Below are 19461 nucleotides of genomic sequence, written 5' to 3'. Positions count from 1 at the left end.
ATCTACCATGAATGAGGGCTGCCCAACAAGGACTGGGTTGGACAGCCCTCACTCTTGTGTCTGCACGCTGGAAGACACCCCTGTGTAACTGCCGTGCCCAGACCTGTACACATTGGTTTAACAAGAATCAGAAACACAGCCCCATCTTCACCCAAAATCTGCATCCTCTGCTTGCCCCATGACCCTCATGGGCCACCCTGTGGGTGGCATGGCATCACTGGCACCCAGCAGGTGCCCTGCAGGCACTGGCAGTGCCAGAGGAGTAGAGCAGCGGTGCCACAGGATTTGGCTGTTGAAGGCTGACACACAGACCATTGGCAGCTACACAGCAGCAAGAGCAAAGCAACACCATGAGCAATAACCAGCCAGGATTAACACAGAAGCCCTTTGGGTGAGTGTACCCCAGACAAGCCAGTGCATTCCGGCAGCACCAGACACGGCCTCGGTGTTCCTCTACCACCACAAAGGCCATTCTTGTTGAGCCCAGCCAGCCGTGTCGCTGCTGGCTGGTGCCAAAAATAACATTAAACACTCAAAATGAGACATCTGAGCCAATCTGCTTGGCACTGCAATGCTTCCCATAGTGATAAACCTGGGGAATGACTGCCCCTTGAACAGAGCTGGTTTCGACTGGGAAAGTGGAAGAGCTGTGTAAATTTAAAACCAGTGCAGTTACATCCTTGCTAACCCCAACACAGAAGTGAACTGATTTATGAGAGGCTTAAAGGTATCTGAACTGGTGGCCTGCCCTTTTGCACAGCCTAGAAGGGGGTAGAGGGCACATAAAAATAACCCAAGAGGTTCCCAAACTTCAGCACTCCATGGAGGCTGGAAGATTGCCAGCAGTGAGAGGAAGCAGCAAGACGGATGTGACCAGGAAAGATCCTCGAAGCATCAGTCATAGAGATGGGAGGAAAGCAGACCTGGCAAAGACCAAAGACAACCAATGGGCATAAATAACCACTGGAATAAGTGCCAGAAAAGGGAGCTTGCCCTTTTCCCCTGCTCACTCGATGCTGTCAGCAGGGATGCAGGAAGACACCCAGGTGCTGGCAGCATCTGAGCTCAGGGTGTTGTGGCAGCAGGGCTGAACCGGCCATTTGCACCCCTTCCTTACAGGGCCCCGGAGGCAGCATGGCTCCTCACCTTGCTCCTGGTCACCCTGCTGTCCCCCAGGCCCATTGCTGGCCCAGTCCCAAACTGGGTCCTCATGGTCCCAGACATGCAAGTATCCAACAAGGATCACCCTCCACAGAGGCACAGCAGAAACAGCAAACCACTGGCTGCACTGCCACTCTGCGTCAAAGTGAACATCTCCTTTCCATCTTCTCCATCCAAAGGAAGAGCACTGGAGTGATCCCAGCTGAGCAGTGTCTCCAAGCCATACCCTGCCTCAACAGGAAAAGGGCACAGCATTGGTCAGAGAGGATGGACAGTCACTGGTTTGCTTGCTCCCAGGGAAGAGAGAGCTTCTGGGCTTTATTTTCTTTATCCTTCCTTTTAGGAGCAGAGCATGCAGCCAGTCTTGGCTGTTTCCCAGCCTTCAGAAGACGATGAACATCTCTCCACTGCTCCAAAACCGAAGGAACTGCCACTTCACCTATTAATGCCTTTAATTCCCTTCATTCGATAACCAATTAGGGCACCTTGGCTCCCAAAGCTGAGGCTCCCTTTGTAGCAAGGCCAGTGCGTGCGGCTGTAATCCCTCTTCCTGTCACATCATCAGCCTGGGAACACTTTGGGAAAAAAACAACCAGACTGTGAAGTAAAGGAGGAGGGAAGGCAGATGCAGACAGGGACAAATGCAAGCAGAGCAAGTACCATGCCAGAGAAATCCCTTTTTTTTTCCCTGGGAGGGATAATAAATAGGTGTATCTCCCAGATTAATACGGCACATTTGCAGAGCTCTGATATCCATCAGAAAGTTGCTAATTCGTGCTAATGACCCATTGCAAATTGCCGAATTTTGTGAATTAGCCAGTGCACAGGAATACAATAAAACCCAATGAAAACCATGCATCAAAGCGGGCTGGGCTTATTTGGGGAGTCCTAGTGCACTTGGAATTACTTGCAGCAATAAATGCAGAGAGAAGGTGCAGATGAGATGTGAAACCCCCTCAAAGATAAACAAGAAATCCTCAGGACAAGAAGAAATTTCAACTAGACTACTAAACCTTTGGGAAAGGAGAAGTAATTCTCCCAGAGATGAGCAAGATTCTTCCTCTCCTATTAGATTCATAGTGTTTATTCTCAGTGAAGTCATTACACACCTCCTTTTCACTCCTTTAAAGCCACACAGCACCCTCCTCCTGATCTGCCCTTCATCCACTTGGAGAAGCACCAGGAAAACTCCAAGTCAAATCTTTGGACCCAGTTGAACCAACAATGCTCTGCCAATCCAAAGCACAAATGGGCTCAGCAAATCCATTAAAATAAATTTTTTTATCATTAAATCAGCACAGTCCCATCACACATGATGGTGCACTGTAGAGGTCTCATCATTCCAGCCACTGGAAGAATGAGTGGCCCAAGAATAGCTCAGAGGAAAAATCCAATGCAACAAAACCTTTCTGTGCTTGGGGAAAGAAGAGCATAAAGCAACATCATCATCTTTCCTTTTCTTACACTATGAACATGGCAATTGTAGAAGTTGGGCATTTAATGTTCCAATACAAAATATCAAGGTTGTCCTGAAATTATCCTTTTTCATCCACAAAAAAGTACACTTGCATCCTTTCATACCCCTCACACCACATCTGAGCTGACGCTCAGCAGCTACGTCAGTGGGTTTTGTGCATGTGAAGGACACTCAGCTGCAGCGAAAACAAAACAACCTCTTGGACTCATCACAAAAACTGATTTTTCACCCAAATGCAGATGGGAATTGGCTTCCTTTAAAGAAAAAAGTCAATGACAAGAGCAACTGGAATCCCAGAGCAAGTTTCCTGGTCAGGCAGCCATTCCCTGTTTTCTTACTAAGACTGTAAGATTGTTCAAGCTCAACCTCACTCCTTCCTCTGACACAATGTCATACCTCAAGGCACCGACCAGACCCTCAGCAGCAGGAAAGCGTGTCTGCACGGCAAAATAAGCTGTATCCCAGTGGGATCTCTTTTCCTGCCCTTTCCCAACATAAAGCAACACCCTTCCTCATCCAAGTCAACCCAGCATGGGGACATAAAGCAGACCAGTTGCTGCCAGGGTGGCCAAAGCTCTCGTTCAGGAGCCACACATGGCCACCACTGAGCTCCCAGGACAACTGCACGCTCTAAGCCAGCTCATCTACTCACCCAGATCTTAGAAAAGGTCCTTCACACCCACATGGGCTCCTCAACACACCCCACCCCAACTTCAAACCCTGATGGAGTCAAGCAGCCCCATGGAATGCGTCCTCATCCCTCCACCCACTGCCACAAACACCCACATCAGGATCTTCCCCAGTACGCAGGCAAGACACAAGAGAAAACTACAAGCTCTCCCCATGCCCAGAGAGCCCATGAAGCATCAGAAGAGGAGTCACGGAAGAACTGCAAACAACCTGGCCCATCTCCAGGCGCTTCAGAGACTTTGGTGCTTCCCAAAAAATATCTCCACAAACCATCATCAGTTCCAATAGAACACAGGTTTGGGAACAGACACACGACTCTCCCACCCCCAAGGTTGGGGAAGCAGCAGTCTATATCCTGCAGGAAGCCTGCTATGATAACCATGGATTTCTCCATGACCTCAGTGGGCAACCACCCCAGTGACTCCAGCACCCATCCACTCGCTGCCTTCATCACTACAAGCAATTGAGCACACTGATACTGTCACCAGCTCCTGGCAAGGTCACCTGGAGCCTCAATTCCTCTCCGTAATGAGCCAGCATGAGACACATTCCCCAGAAGCACCCAGCAGGTCCCGTCTCTGGCCAGAAACACCGGGCAACGAAGCCAACGCTCAAAGGGCATCGCTGCACACGCAGGATGTCACACAGCCCCAGAACAACATACCTGGGACCGTAAATACCATCTTATTTACATAATGCTCTGGATAAAGGGGACAAAGAGGCTTATTGCATTACATCTGGGACTAGTATTGCATCAGCGCCCAAGGCCCTAATCCCAGTCAGAGCTGTGCTGCGCGGGGCGTGGTGGGACAGTGCTGAGGTGCATCCCCACTCCCAGCCCAGCCAAGGTCGAGCTCAAGACTCTTCCCACCACAAGCATGTAGAGAACTATCCCTACACCCTGGAAATGCTAATTAAATCAGGCACCATAGGTGACTTTGGTCCTCAGACATGGGTGTCCCACCTGTCGTGGCCTAGACACAACACAGACATTGACTTTGTCTGGAGAATGATGCCCACATGGAAGCGCTAGAAAGACCAGGCAGCTCCTGGTTTTCTTTAATTTATGCAATCACAATTAAGGATACACTGTAAATGTAACCTGGAGGCAATTTTTGATTCAAGGCAGCCCTGTTCTCCAAGAGAATAAACCAGACAGAGCAAACTCTGGTCTGTTCTTCTTGTTAATTCAAAATAAAGAGACACACAAGCTGTTGGGGAGATCCAACACCATGTGAGAGCACCTCAACCGCCTTTGCAAGCCCTTTCTTCCCAGAAATGCACCTTTTCAACTCAATTTATAGGGAAAAAGCTTTTGAGGCAGAAAAAGTGATGTCATCACCACTGACATAAGACATGCCAGGTGCAAGGAAGTGCGAGGGGACTTTGCAACTGAGGCAAGGAAGGGATTATTTGGGGTTACCACCCAGCACAGGGCTCCAGACAGACAGATGGATCCCCCTCAAAAAATCACATCACTTTCAGCATGCAGAGAGATAACAAGTACGTTAAGAGACACATCCATGCACACACACACTGGCCCCTGAGGCTACTGAGCCTAATGGTGACTCACCAAACACACAGACCAAGTCAGAGTGCCTGGCTTGGAGAAAGGAATAAAACCCCCTCCCCGTGCTCCGGCCATACTCAATTACAGGTCATTCCAACTTGCTTGATAATTAATTTCCTCCAGTGGCTGTAACCAGAGGCAGCCCTTGCCCTCCATGCCAGGCCAGTCCAGGTGAAACATTAAATCCTTTCCACCAGAGACACCATGCTCCCGGTGCTGCGCACATTCCCTTCTCCTCCCCACGGGAGAGGGGAAAACCTCACTGGATGAACAAGGGTGTAAAAAGGCAAGGATATGTGTTTTGCAACTGAAACAGCTCCAAAATAATAAAATAGAAATTATTTTTGGTCAAGAGCTAATCAATAAAATCAGCTGCCTGGATTTTCTGAGTGCCGTGCATGTGCGGTCGCGTACTGCCAACAAAGAGCTAGAAATGTGCGGCATAATCTGATGCTAGAGTCATCGCACAAAGCGTGGAAATAGGTTTTCCTGAGGATGTCCAGGCAAGGAACTGCCTGCACACGATGGAGCCCAAAAGCTAGCCCCAACACCGGCATCCTCGGACATTCCGGAGGAGGGGGAAGGAGCCCATGGGGCTCTTCAGGGCACACTTTGGAAAATGAGCGTATAAAGCCTCTTCCAAGGGAAAGGGCCTTCTCAGAAAGCGGGGAAAAAGGAAAGGCAAAAGGAAGGCTGCTGGGAGATGGAGGGGAGCCAAGTCTCGCAGACCAGACCTGAACCTGTGACCTTCCCCGTGTACACAACGGGGCGGGAGAGCGCACGGCAGGAGCGCTTGCCCCGCCGGCCGCCCCAACCCTCGCGGGACACCCGGCCACGTTGTCACCGGCGGGGTCACCTCCAGATGGGCCCCGCTGGCCAACGGGGGCTCGAAGGACTCGAAGGAGGGCGGCTCGTACTGCGGCACACGGCCGCCGTCACAGGGCCCGGCCCCGGGGGTGATGCCCGGAGGGGGGCTCGGCTCTCGGGGTCTGACCCGCCCCAAACTCACAGGGACTCGCTAAACGCGTTGGGGAACAATCTTCCGGGATTTGTGCGGAGAACCAACCCCTGACCGGCACTACAAAAGAGCTGAGGTCCAGGGAACCTCCGCTCGCGTTGTCCCTCGGCTCCTGTGCCCCCCAAACCCTCCCTGCACAGAGACGGGGGTCAAGAGGGGTGACCCCCGCCTCCGCCCAGGAACACCGCCATCCTCTCGAGAACCCCCTCCCCGTCCGCGTCACCCCCCGCAGCCCCGATCCTTCCCACAAAACCTGGCATGGCGGTGACCCCACGCAGGGGAGGGACACCCCCTGCCAGCCGTGGGGACCCCGGGACTCGGAGCACGACCCTCGCGACGGCCAAGGCGAGCCTCGCACCGCCCGGGGGGACCCGACCCCCAACGGCCACAACACCCGCGGGGGCTCCTTCCCAACGGCCACGGCAGGGACCCGCAACCGCCCCCGTGCTCCGGCGAGGGGGGGCGAGGGGCACACAGACCCTCGTCCCCACTGGCGCCGGGGAGAGGCTCGGGAGCTCCATCCCCACGGCCAGAGATGAGGGAGGGGGAGGCACATATGCTCGTCCCCAGTGGTCGCAGAGGCGGGGGGGGCACACCGACTCCCCATGGGTCCGGGGGGCGCACAGCCCCATTCCCAGGGCTCACAGAGGAGGGGGGGGGGGGGGCACTGAAACTCCCGTTCCGAGGAAGGGGTACCCAGATCCCCGTCCGTAAGGGTCACGAGGGGGGATGGGGGGGGCCGCGGGGGGGTGGGGGAGGGCACAGCCGCCTTCCCGGGGGTCACAAGGAAGAAGCGGGGAGGGCACATATGCCCGTCCCGGCGGTCACGGCTCACGGCGGCGGCGCGGGCCCAGCCCGTGCAGAAGGGGCCGGGGGGTGCCCGAGGCCCGAGGGGAGCCCCAACCGCCACCCCCCCACACCCCCCCCCCCTCCCCGCCCGCGGCGGGGCGGCGTGGCGCGGGCCCGGCCGGGTGCGCACTCACCCGGTCGCTGGGGTATCCGCCCTAGGTGCGCTCCATGTGGGTCGCGCCGGGGCCGGCGCTGCGGGCCGGGGCCGGGGCCGGGCCGGGCCGGCCGGGGCCGCCACGCGCTGAGGCCGCGCCGCGCAGGCCGCGCCGGGTCCGCCGGGCGGGGCGGGGCGGACGCGGCGCAAAACGCGGAGGGCGGAACGTGGAGCGGCGTCCCCGGGCGGCGGGAAAACACGGAGCGGATACCCTGCCTGAAGCATCGGGAGTCGGAGACAGACAAAGCCCGGAGCGGATCATTCCCTGCCTTGGGAGCCGGAGCCGCCGTAGTGCCTCCTCGGAAATGGCGGGGGGAATATTTCGGGGGTGTTTTATGCTCTGAGTGGTGTCTTGTGAACCTCAGGCCGGCACGGTCCCCCCACGGCCACGCTTTTAGCTCCATGAGCCAGCACAGAAAGGCAGGGGGCAGGAGTCATCACCACCCCGGGCATCCACACCTACCTCAAAATCCACCATCGTGTCCCACGCTGCCACTTTTCCTTTCCAAACACTCTTCTGGACGGAAAGAGCACTTGGGTCCCCCAGCCGTTCTCATGCCCTGGAGGTGACACATCCCCTAAACTCTCTACTTCCCACCTAAAGCCTCAGCACCGGCCCTATGGACCAGGGAGGAAATTCCAGCTCATCTCAACCCTAGCCCCCAGACAATCCAAAACCTCTGCTCCTTTTCCAAAGCCTCAGCATCAGCCCCACTGTTTGGTGAGGAAATTTCAGTTCAGCTCAGTGGGGATGTCCCAGTCCTGTCTCCATGACACCCCAAAACCAGGAAGGTGAACCGGTGCAGCAAGCTGTGCCGATGGGAGGTGGGATGCAGGGTCCCAGCTGGCATCTGTCAGGGCTGAGCATGGAGGAGGAATACGCACAAATCTGCAGGTCCTGCAGAGGGAGAGGGCAGCACCAACTCCATCCATCCAGCCAGGGTCTGCTGTAAGTATTCCAGCCCAAAGAGGTGCCACCATTCCTTGAGTGTGCCACCATCCAGTCTGGTTTCAGGACAGCACCAAGGGAGATGCCAATTTCTTCTGATGCTTTGTGCCCCAAACAAGGACAACAAAAGACCCAAATGCCTGGCAAAGAATGCCAAGAAGCCCAGAGGTCTCACCAGCTTTTGGGGGCTGGGGAAAGTGGGAGGGAGCCATAAGATGTTTAAATCAACAGGAAAAGAGGCATGAGAATTCTTAAAGCCCAAAAGAGAGAAAGAGGAGAAATCTTTCCTTATCCTGATGAGGAGAAACCATTCTCAAAGAGTACAGAGCCCATGTCAGCAGGCTCCAAGAGAACCTGTATTAATAAAACCAGGTCACCTTTTACTGAAGTATTTTCAAAGATTGGGTAAAAGGTTTTATGGGCATTTGGTGTTAATGTGCAGCAAATCTCAGACCAGGAATGGTGCTTCCAAGGGTGGAAAAACCAGCATCAGTCAGGAACACAGGATGAGCCAGGGAGGGGTCAGTGCATCTTTCCTGGCATAATTGTGATGCCACTAATACAGGAGGAAAATAAAACCCCTGCCAGGCAAGGCAGCTCCATTGGGAATGACCTCAGCATCGCTCCAATGATGTTTTGCCACAACCACGAGCAGGGCGTATGATCCAGCCTGCCTGCAGGTGCTGGAGATCCCACAGGAGCCTACAGAGGATGGTGGACGTGGAACCCTTAGGGATGAAACCTGCAGGCACCAGGTAGACGTGAGCTGTGAGTGACAAAGGACAGGGAGGTGACAAGGCAGCAGCCACTGTCAGAGGTGGATGCAGGAGATGGATCTGGTTTAATATGGAGCTGGTTTAATTAAAGCCTGGCTCAGGCATGGGATGGGTGACCCATCTGGGGAAACAGTACCTTGGATGGGGATTTTAACAGGCACGAGGTGGGATGGGAAGGTGGGATTTTGCGGGATCACAGAGCTGGTACAAGACCTCACTCTGCCATGGTCCTGTCTGATGGTGCTGCACTCCTGGGACAGGAGCAGGAGCTGGGGCTGCAGCACCTGGAGCCAGCCTGGCACCTCCTCCCTGGATGCTGACTTCCAGCCCTGTGTCCTGTCCCACACAGGCCACAAGGAAGGCCTCTCCTGCCTCCTTCTTCCCATGGCACCAATACCCCAGGATGACTCCCCAAGCCCCCATCCCTCTCCAGCTCTGCTCCTATTGGCACCATAGATATTCTCCATCACTCTTAAGGGACATCCACCAGGACAGTGGGATCTCCACATAAGAAGAGTGCAGGGAAGTCTCCAGGAAGTCTCCACAGTGGTGGGACACAAGAGACAGAGTGGATGGGGGGATGCAGCCAGAGGAGGAAGGAAGCAGGAGAATCCCATCACCCTTGGCCACATTGAACAGCTCCCACACCATAACCTCTGTGCCAGTCGTGGGCAGCTCAAAGCTGAAACACCCAGGAGGGTTTTCCCACCGAGGGATAACAGGGGTGGGCGTTGGATCCAGCCCCATCATTTCCAGCACCTCAGAGATCCCACAGGCAGCAAACGGAGCCAGAAGACAACTTCCCGGGCAAATGGCATGGGACAACTTCCAGTGCTGCAGCATGAAGGCTTTGCACCCTCCTCCTCCTCCTCTCCCACGGGGCAGAGGGCTTGGACAACCTACACCCAGGGACTGTGCCAAGCAGGTGAGCCGGCAGCTCCCACCACATTCCTGGGAAAGAGGAGGAAAGGGATGCTGGGAGTGCTGGGGGGATCACTCCATCCCCACCAGAGCAGGGTGGGCTCAGGGTAATGAGGAGGAGCTCTTAGACCATGGCAAGGCAGAGCCTGGAGCACCACAGCACGAAGGGATCACAGCCCAGTACACACCAGTGCATGATGAGCATGGACATGGTAATGTGGGGAGAGGCTCAGTGTGACGGAGTAGAGAAAAAGGCAAAATTCAGCTTATTCCAAAGGTGTTCTACACACAGCTGCTGGGGGCCAGGTCTTGGGGGGAGGCTGCTGCTTCGGTACAAATCAGCAGAAGGATGTAAGGTTGGGCACTCAGCAGCGAGACCAAAGGGCTGGAAGAGCACCAGTGAGCAGGCACAGAGTCTGCCTCTAACCCCAAACCTTCCATCCCCACTTGGAAGGGCTCAGGCTCTCTGGCTGTTGAGAGCCATCCCCCCCATCCCCTCAGCTTCTCGCCCTTCTCCTCCATGTGTCTGACCCCACAGAGAAAAAAACACCTCACGACACTTTTTGGAGAGGGAGATCCTGCCAAAGCCAGGATGGAGCTGGGCTGCATGCTGCCAGAGAGCTCCCCAAGCCCCATGATGCTCCCGTGGGTGTCAGTGATTGTTGAATTGCCTCCTGTCAAGCTCCATCTCCCACCCACCCTTGTCTGCAGCACAGGACCTCCCTGGAAGCACAGGGCTGTTGGGCCAGGTCTTGGTGAAAACAAGTCTCTTTTAATACTTTTGGAATACAAGAGAGAAAGCAATACCTAAACACAATCTGGGATCAGGGATCCATCTTGCACCTGCTGTCCAGAGCTGAAGACCATCCTGGCTCCCTTCAGAGGCAGTTGGGTGCTTCATGGGAACCAGTGCTGCTCCCCCGGCGCTCACCCCACGGCTTTCTGCTTCATTAACCCCTTCTTTGCTCCCTGATGGATCTTTGCATCCAGCTTCCCTGTAAAGAGGGGATTAAAGAAAAAAGAAAAACACAACAAACCCTCATCACTCTTTATTTTTAAATGCAATTTGCAATGCAAATGAGCTGGAGGCAGCGAGGTCTCCTAGTTAGTGTGTTCCTGTCACATCCAATTATCCTGCTTGAGGAGCCAGGCGTTTCCAGCCGCCCTGGCCTCCCTCTGCAGGCGCGACACCGGGGAGCCAGGGGCAAGCGTGTCCGACGCGGCCAAGAGACGCCCAAGAGGGGGAAATTCAGACAGGAGAGGAGTGAATTAACATCCAGCACTCGCCTGCCACTACCAGAGGGGAAAAACCAATCCCTGTGCCTGCCCACAGCATGCTTGGAGGAGATGGGGAACCTTCCAGCAACATGCCAGGGATGTGTTTTTCCACGGTGCAGCAAAAGGTGGGAGTGAGGACAATAAACCCTCAGCTTGGGATGATGGTGCAATGGGTGCCCAGTGTGATGGGGACACCTGCTCCACGTTGCTACGTGCCAGGCTGGTGGTCTCCAAGGCCATCTGCTGCCTTTGCCACCAGGGAAAACCTCAGCCCGCAACTCCAGTGGGACCTGGAGAAAACACTGCCTTCTCCTTGTCCTTCACAGCCCTTGGGGGCTTCACTGCCAGCTCTGCTTTCCCACCTGGGAGAGGAGCAGGACACCAGAAAATGGGATTTCAGGTAACTCCTGCTGAAGAAGCCAGAAGCCAGGTATAGTGACGTGCTCCCTCAGAGGAGTGTCCTTGGCCTCTTCTTCCTGTCTGTAAAACTGCAAGGATGCTCCCGCTCTCCCAGCTCCCAGAGCCAGCTTCCCAGAGAGGCTCTGCCAGCAGCCAACACTGGTCCCTCCTCTAATGCCACAGCTCCCCAGGACTTGCCTTCCTGCTGCTCCCCTGGATCTTCCCATCCTCTAAGTCAGCCAGCCTCATCCTGTCTCTGTAGCTGGGAACAGAGACAGGGCAAGATACACCAGGCTCCAAAATCTGTTGGTAAACGTCCATGTGCCATAAGAAGCAGGTGCTTCTCTAGAGAAAATGGCTCCTAACCAGCCAGTGACCATCACCTTCTCTTCAAACCAAGAAAACTCAATTCCAGTTCAACAAAGACAGCTTGCAGACCACCATGCCACAGATCCACAAACTGAAACATGGCTTGGAAGATGTTCTGGGAGATCCTCCATCCCCTTGGCCACCCCAGAGAAGACTTTCCCCCCACCCCTCCTTGCAATTGCTCTTTTCAGTCACTGGCACCCAAGCAGGCTGAGCCAGCCCAGCAGTGTGTCAGACAACCCTGTCCCCATGTCAGGGATGGTTTTGGCAGAAGAAAGGCAGCAAGTTCCCATTCTCTCCATGCTCTGGTCCCCCAACACCACCTACTGTCACCAGGGCTGCTGCTTTTCATGTGCCTGCCTACTTCTCCTGGACCCCAAAACATTGGGCAGCTCCTCTGCTCTTCCAGCTCGCAAACACCACACAGGTAACCTTTAAGAAAAGGCTAAAAATAAGGCAAAGCCCCAGGGTCCCTTGCTCTTTCTGCTCAATGATTCAAGGCCTCTTGTCTCACACCATGTCCTCTGCTCCTCTTCACTCTTCCAGACACTGGCTGCTGAAGGGAGGCTTCTAATTGATGCTTCAGGGTAGCTTTGCCTGGATTCAAGGAAATCTCCCATGAGAAAGGCCAACAAGCTTTGTCCTCGTGCACTAAAACTACAAGGGGACTTATTTGGGGAGAGCTGCGCTCCCAGAGGCAACACTGTGCCTACCTCTTCCACAAAAACAATGACCCTGGCAGCAAAAATTGAGCCATGCTAGGGGTTTTTTCCCATCCCCAGGCTGCTAGAAACAATTTGCAACAGAGAAGCATCCGGATGTCACTGTGGCGAGGTCCATGCTGTTATCTGGCAAGGAAAACTGCTCTGGCTTGGCTTCCCAACAGGACAAACTGGCATTTTGTCATGGTTTGAGCCAGGTTTCAAGGAGACCAGGGCAGCCAGCAAGCCCAAGTGGGGATGTGAGCTGGCACCTTCCCTCTGCTCAGCTTCCAGCTGGGAGAATTAAGCTTCTGACTGCCTGGGATGCAATGCCAGCTTCTATTAAAACAGCGCCTTGCTCCGATGAAAGGTCAAAGGCTTCCCTGCTCCTTCCTTAGGCTGTCATAAATATCACCCAGACGGACCATGTCCCTTCTGGGAGGTGAGCACACAGCTCCACACCCCCCTGTGCTGCTCCTGTGACAGCTCCTATTGGGATGGAGGGCAGGGAAGGCAGGGCCAGCAGTGGGAGTGGGAGCACAGGCAGCCGCCAGCACAGCCGGCTTCCTTCCAGGCTGTTAGACTGATCCTTCTCCAAGCAGGAAAGTGTCACAACACAAAGGAGATGATGTGACAGATGGGGAGGGGACTGGCAGCACCTGCACCCGGCAAGGCAGACGCGCAGGAGCCACAGAGCAGCTTCGCCCTCTCCCACCCACAGCCAGACAGAGGCAGAGGTGGGAGTGAAGGAGCACGAGAGCCTGGCGAGGGCAAAGGAGAGGTTAAAACAGGAGAAAAAAAGGATGCAGTGGCTGCATCAGCACGCAAGGGCCACAAGGCTAACCCACAGCCAAGATTTGCATCCTAAATAACTCCTGCCTGCTCACTGGCACTCCAAATAAGCCATCTAGGGGGAGGACCATCAGCGAGAGTTGAGCGCTTGCAGGTCTCCAAGCACTGGTCAGCATTGGCTGAATACACCTCCCAGCTGCTGCTAGAAAAAGGCAAGGAAGAAACCAAATGGTTTTGCAGGACATCCCAACACCCAGCTGAGGAAAAAAGGTGCTTCCCTGAGCAGAGAGAGGAAAAAGACCCTCAAAGCAAACAAAAATAACCTTCTGCTGTGTTTCAAAAAGCCCTCATTAACCAGTCCTGAGAAATCCCAACACTCCTGAGCCCCAGGTACTAGCCCAGGGATCCATGTGGAAAGGAGGGAGATCACCCAGTTGTCAGCTCTGCTGAATAAACAGCCAAGACTCTTCCTGCTTCTGCTGCTTTTAGCCCGTCAAATTAATTTTTCACATCCCCTGCAAGCGCGTGCGGTGCCTTCCCCAGGCTGTGTGGTGGGGAGGCTGCTAATAAGGACGGAGCTGACTGCGGGCTCCCCAGCTGCCGCATTCCCTCCTCCATCCTTTTTATAGCAGCGGGCAGGAATAACTGGCAGCCTGCGGAGGGGCTGGTGGCTCGTAAAAGGGACTAACGACGCTGGCAAGCGGAGCGCGGACAGATGCTGCGGCGCTTCCCCGTGCGCTCTGCCAGGACATCCCATCCCATCCCATCCCACTGGCCTGCAGATGGGGAACATCCACCTGGCCCTGCAGCTCTTGCTGTTCAAGCCCTCTCTGCCCTCAAGGGCAAGAGTGTGGTTTGGAACTACAGGACATGGAGGTTGCCTGGATCTGCCTGGGCATTGCTGCACCGACTCCTATCCTGACCCAGGCTGGTGCCGGCAGCAGATCGGCCACTAACACTACTGCTCTTTGACTCCCTGAGTGGTTGCAGAGGCAGGAAGAAGCGTGTATTTGGAAGGAAGCAACATCTGGGGAAAGAGGAACTGAAGACAAAAAAATATTACAGATGTATTTGAGCCATTAAACAAACACCTCCAGATCAAAGAGCAGACGGCGAAGGTTGGGAACTCATCTGGCAACGGCAAGCTGGGGTGGCAAGGGGAGCCAGCTCTGAGGGCTGGGGGGGCACCAGGGGAAACTTTACTACTTACAGATTTTGTGTTTTCCTTTGATGGGAAACTTCAGAACCATCTCCTGGGGATTAGTGCAGATAAAGACAAATGGAGAGCCGGACTCCTGGCTCAGGTCCGGATACTGTGAAACACAGAGAGACACAGAGAGCAGAGTCAGGACGGCTCATGGGCACAGAAAGAGCTCAGTGGGCAAGAACAGAGGGATCTTAGCCAAGACATGGGTTGTATGGAGGCTGTAGCAGCTCAGACCAAACCACTTCAAGAACTTCTAATGAAAAAAAAAAACAACAATTCCAGGTTTGGGTCTTATTCTGCAAGCCCCTTGCTCAGGCTCTTCTCACCATGCCTCTGCTGGAGCTCGCTGCCTCTTTGGATCCGCTCACCCTGGGAGCTCCCAGACCCCTTTAGCACTGACCTGTGCTAACCCTGTGGTTTCACACTTGATTTAGGCTGATCAGAACCCTGGGATGTTGAGAGGGAGGTGGTTGGGGTCCTACCATCACCAGCCCACCTGTTCACTGGGACAAGCAAGGGACAGATTTTCAGCCTGATGGATCCCCAGATTCAGATCACTGGGAACGTGAATATTCACACTAATCTGTAGCTGGTCATGGACAGCACACCAGCACCACAACCAAAATTACCTGCCAATCCCAGCCTGAAATGATCACCAGAAAGGTGGCCACCACCAGCTGTCCCAGCTACGTCCCCAAATGTTCCCCACAAAGCTCAATCCCAAACACAAGGATTTGAGACTTGGAGAGTGTGCACAGTCCTGCTGTGGGACACACATTCCTTGATATTCACTTGTATATAAAGGGTGAGCAACACACCTGCTACATACCAAGGTGATGGCTCAGAGAGGCCAGCTCAGGGCTGGCTCCATTCACAGTCAGTGGAGGGATTTTAACACTCCGAAGACATGGAAGAATTTTATAGAAAGAGAATAAACAGATTATAGAATCATAGAAGCATTTAGGTTGGAAGGAGACTTCTAAAATTGTTTCTCTCATTAACCATGTGGGGAAAAAGGAGAAAAAACCCACTCCAGGCAGGAAGCACACCAAGATCCTGGCTGGCTGCAGCTCAGCCTCCCTGGCATTCAGAGGTGAAATGCAAAACAGTCATAAAAAATGTATGTCTCAGCTCTCACCTCAGATTGTCCATGAGCTGCAGAGCTGGTGCTGACAGGCGCTGAGGCCAGCACATGCCACGAGGATGCTCCAGCCCAGGAAACCCTGCTCAAACAGACTGCGGAAGTGGTTTTCCTTCCATGGGAAAAATGCCTTCTTTTTTTTTCCTGCTCCCCTGCCTTCCTCGAGCAGATCCGTCAAGGCTGCTGGAGGGGACAGGATGCCAGAGCAGATGGAGCTGCGTGTCCTGGCAAATCCCCCATTTGTTACTAACAAATGACTCCTAGGCCGAGTATTTGAAAAGCTCTCACCGACCTGCCAAAATGAGTTTGGATTTGCCCTGGAACAGCTGGGCACGGCGAGGGAAGCAGGGAGCGACCTGCTCTCCCCACACTGCAGCAGGGTTTGGCAGCGTTGCCAGCAGTTCAGGGAGATTTACAGAAGCCCAACTCTGGGATTGGATCGACCAGGGGAAGTGTTTCCAAGCCCTCTCATTTTACAACAGCCTGTAAGAGCTGTGCCCTGGGTTAGAGAGAGGTACAAGCACCCAGGTGCTCCAGGCAGCTCCGTGCCGGGGAGGAGGAGCCGCCCTGATCCGCACCATGCGCCCATGCCCCGCCGCACCGACCCAGCCTTGGACAGGTTTCTTCCTCTCTGTTCTTTTTTGGCTGAGTCACTTTACTTGACTTGCTTCCACTGCTCCATGCCCATGCCAAGGATTTTCATTTCCCATCTGCAGGGAAGGAGGATCTGGGAAGGTTAGGAAGAGCCAATGTGAATATCCCAGTCAATGCCCGGAGAGTGTGAAATGCTGGCACTGCTTTGTGGCTCTCAGCATCTCCCGGGTGGACCTGGACACCACCATGTCCCCCTCACACCTTTTACAGCCCCATCCTAGGAACATCTCCCAAACAAGCATCAGCAGTGAAGCAATGGCCAGTTGTTTTCTCCACTGACAGCTTTCATTCTAAACCTGGATCAAGCCTTCAGCTCCAACAGCTTCCACTTGAGCTGATCTCAAGGCCAAGGCGGACGTCACAATTGTGACTTGAATTCCTGCTTCTACACCACAGCCTTTCATCTTTGCTCCCTCTCTTCCAGACACAAAGAATCAAAACCCAGCCAGGAGTCTGATGGGGGATGTCCCTTCTTAAATTCAACAGCACTTATCTTTCTCATATTGGGAGTGTTTAATAAGATAGGTGCTGGTACTCCAGGCTTTACACTTCCTCTACCTGAAAGCAATTTGGCATTTAGAAGGCGGATACAGCAGAGTCCAGAGACCAGATTGTCCCTCAAAAAGGATCAAACCTACCCTTCTCCAATCCTGCAGATGACCAAGGAAGCTTGAAAGAGAGAGGTTATGCAATGCAACTACAGTGTGAAAAAAAGATTCAGCCTCCTTTCAGACCTTCTGCTACCTTGCAGTCAGCAGGCAACAAGGCAGGTGGGAGGCCAGTGGGCTCTGTGGGCTGCAAACAGCTGATGTGGCTCACCAAGAGCTGCTCCTCCCACTGCTTCGCACTAACACCCCACAGACTCGCTCTACACACAGCCTCCACACAACCACGGCCCCCCTGCTCGTCCCACCTCTCCAGCTGGGCTTCACTTTGCTGCTAACAGGTCTGGAAGACCCCAGCTGTGAGGAGGAGATTAGGTGGGAGGGAAGAGAAAAGCAGATCTCAAGGCAGCTTAACACCTGCAGGAAGAGCTCGAGGTTAAACGAAGGTGGAAAAGGGAGCCGAGCACTGGGCTCCTCCAAAAACTGGCCACCAGACTCACCCTCATGCCAGACCCAGCACTTTGAACATGTATTAAGTGGCTATCAGATGTCCCCAACAGCCACCCAGCTCAAGCTGCAAGCAGGGATAATTGCTAATGAATGTTCCATACACTTTGTTTTCACCATCCCTCGTCTCCCATCACCAGCTTGTCACCACCAGGAATAGCAGCAGGGCTGCCAGCCTCCCGCTCCACAGCCCACAGCAAAAGAGCAAAGGAGGGGACGAGCCAGCTCAGAGCCAGCAGAGACACAAACCCACCTTCTCTGACATCTGAGGAAAAAAAATCCTGCTATATTTTCCCCCCCCACACCAATCTGTTACACTTTTTTCTTTCCTGATTTAGGTAAAGCCTGCAGCAGGATGCTGGGGCCGTGCAGGCTCACCCAGCATTCCTGGTAGCAATGCAGCATTTGGGACCCTTTGCTCATCCTGATTGCATCTCCACAGGAGAAAAAAACATCCCAAACCACTCGACTGCTGCACCCCTCCCCAATAAGCTGCACTGGCTTGAACCCAACCGCTGTGACCCAAAGGCAGGGGAATGGAAAGAGCAGAAGGGAAACGTCCTGGGGGGAAGCCAAACCATCACTAACGAGATGAGCTCTGCTCCGGTGCATCCGAGGCAGGAACAAAGGCACCGCGTGCACGGAGCAGCGGCTCCGCACAGCACAAAGCCCCTGCACACCCGGCAGCTTCTCTAGCGACCCTCCAGGAGCATTCCTGCTCTCATTAAGGCCTGGGGACACAAAGGGGTGGGAACAGTCCTGGTTTCACACACGCCAGCCTGTGCAGCCCTGCAATGCAGCCTGAGCTCTCCTCTGCTTTCCTTGCCATGGGAGTGCACATCCCGGTTAGCCAGAGCGCGGCGGAGAATTGCACGCTGGAACCTGTGGTCCTTCCCCCGGTCACTGCCACTCTCTCCATCTTACAGCTGCTGGGGGCACCAGCAGCCAGGAGGTGCTTGAGATGCTCTGCAAGGTTCATGATGGAAAGGGGTGAATCATTTTCCTGGCGTGGCTCCTCAGTGAACAACAGGGAAAACACGGCTCGCTCTGCCAGGCAGCGCCGGGCCAGGACACCCGCTCCAGCCTTCATTTCCCTGCTGCTCTCCAAGAGCCTTGAAATAAAAGAGACAGCACTGGAAAGCAACGCTGTCTGGAAAGAATAAAAGCAAGCAGACCCCATGTGTTGGCAAGAGAGTTCACCATAAAATGCATTCAAAGGGGAAAAAATCATCCTGGTGGAGGCAGCATCTCCTCTGACAGAGCGGAGCTGCCGGATCCAGCAGTGGCAATAAATCAGCGCCCCCCAGCAGGCAGAAACACACACTGGGCTAGTCCTGGGTGTTGGAGACACCCCTTGGCCACGAGCAAAAAGAGGAGTGGGATGCAAGGGATCCCCTGGGAGCCCAACTTCCTTCACCCTGTTTTCTTGGTGATTTGTGGGAGAGGCGGATCCGCTCTTCTTTCATGCCTCATAAGCTTCATCGCTGTCAGAGACACGTAACAGGTAATTAACTACTAAACAGCCATTTTCTCCTCCTCTCCGGAGGGAAATTGCTCACCATCCAGCTAGAAAATGTTTCTTCGGTGGTTTGCAAGGGGGAAAAGAAAATGGGCAGCTTTTTGGGAGGGATGGGGGTGCTGCAGCCAAATAAGGGCACTTGCAGCAATGCCTGCACCACGAACACATGGATCCAGGAGAAATGAAGCCATCAAATCTGAGAGATAATGCTTAATTGGATGTGGGTGCCACTGTGCCCAAGCCACATTTGGCCTGTCACTCTTCCAAGGAGAGTGGTTTAGGAGCATCAGCTCCTGTTATTTGTTCTGACAGCAGTGGTCTCCATCATCTCTTTACAACGACATTCCCTTTGGGGAATTATCCAGCCAATTTTCCCAACACAGCCTTCACCCTGAGTGCTCCAGGGCACATTCACCCAAAGGTGACACCCAACTGCAAACAGCAGATGCAGGTTTACCACCACTGTGTCACCTCCTGAATCAGCCCTCCAGTCCTGAAAAGTGCTTGCAGAGCACCAAGTACTTCACTCCGAGTTTTGATCACCCTCATGACACAGTCTTGCATCACACTTCCAACTCCAAACACATTCTCAAGCACCATCATTTAAGGTCATATGCCAACCAGCCTTTGGCCCATGAGAAATGTAACATTTTCCTAAACAGAAACCCTAAAGCAGATCCAAGTTTCTAGAAATGCCAAATTTTCTAGCTTGAGGCAGAAACAT

The 19461-nt window shown here is 54.0% G+C and overlaps 2 protein-coding genes across 3 annotated transcripts in view; both read right to left on the bottom strand.

Annotated features, from left to right (window-relative positions):
- ZNF609 (zinc finger protein 609) overlaps positions 1-7027 on the bottom strand; it is a 60652-nt gene extending 53625 nt beyond the window's left edge. For both annotated transcript variants that reach the window (XM_084214105.1, XM_084214104.1), the window contains exon 1: positions 6900-7027. The gene's annotated coding sequence lies outside the window, so the exon portion shown is untranslated. The remainder of the gene's footprint in view (positions 1-6899) is intronic.
- Positions 7028-10333: 3306 nt separating this feature from the next.
- TRIP4 (thyroid hormone receptor interactor 4) overlaps positions 10334-19461 on the bottom strand; it is a 28671-nt gene continuing 19543 nt past the window's right edge. Inside the window, exons 12-13 of the mRNA XM_084214083.1 lie at positions 14315-14417; positions 10334-10560 (exon numbers count right to left, since the gene is read on the bottom strand). Coding sequence (XP_084070209.1) covers positions 10493-10560; positions 14315-14417 — 171 coding nt within the window. The 3' untranslated portion in view covers positions 10334-10492. The remainder of the gene's footprint in view (positions 10561-14314; positions 14418-19461) is intronic.

Source organism: Fringilla coelebs, assembly GCF_963513975.1.
Source record: "Fringilla coelebs genome assembly, chromosome: 12".
Classification (NCBI taxonomy): Eukaryota; Metazoa; Chordata; class Aves; order Passeriformes; family Fringillidae; genus Fringilla; species Fringilla coelebs.
The sequence above is the reverse complement of the archived record's forward strand: the minus strand, read 5'-3'. Positions and strand labels throughout refer to the sequence as shown.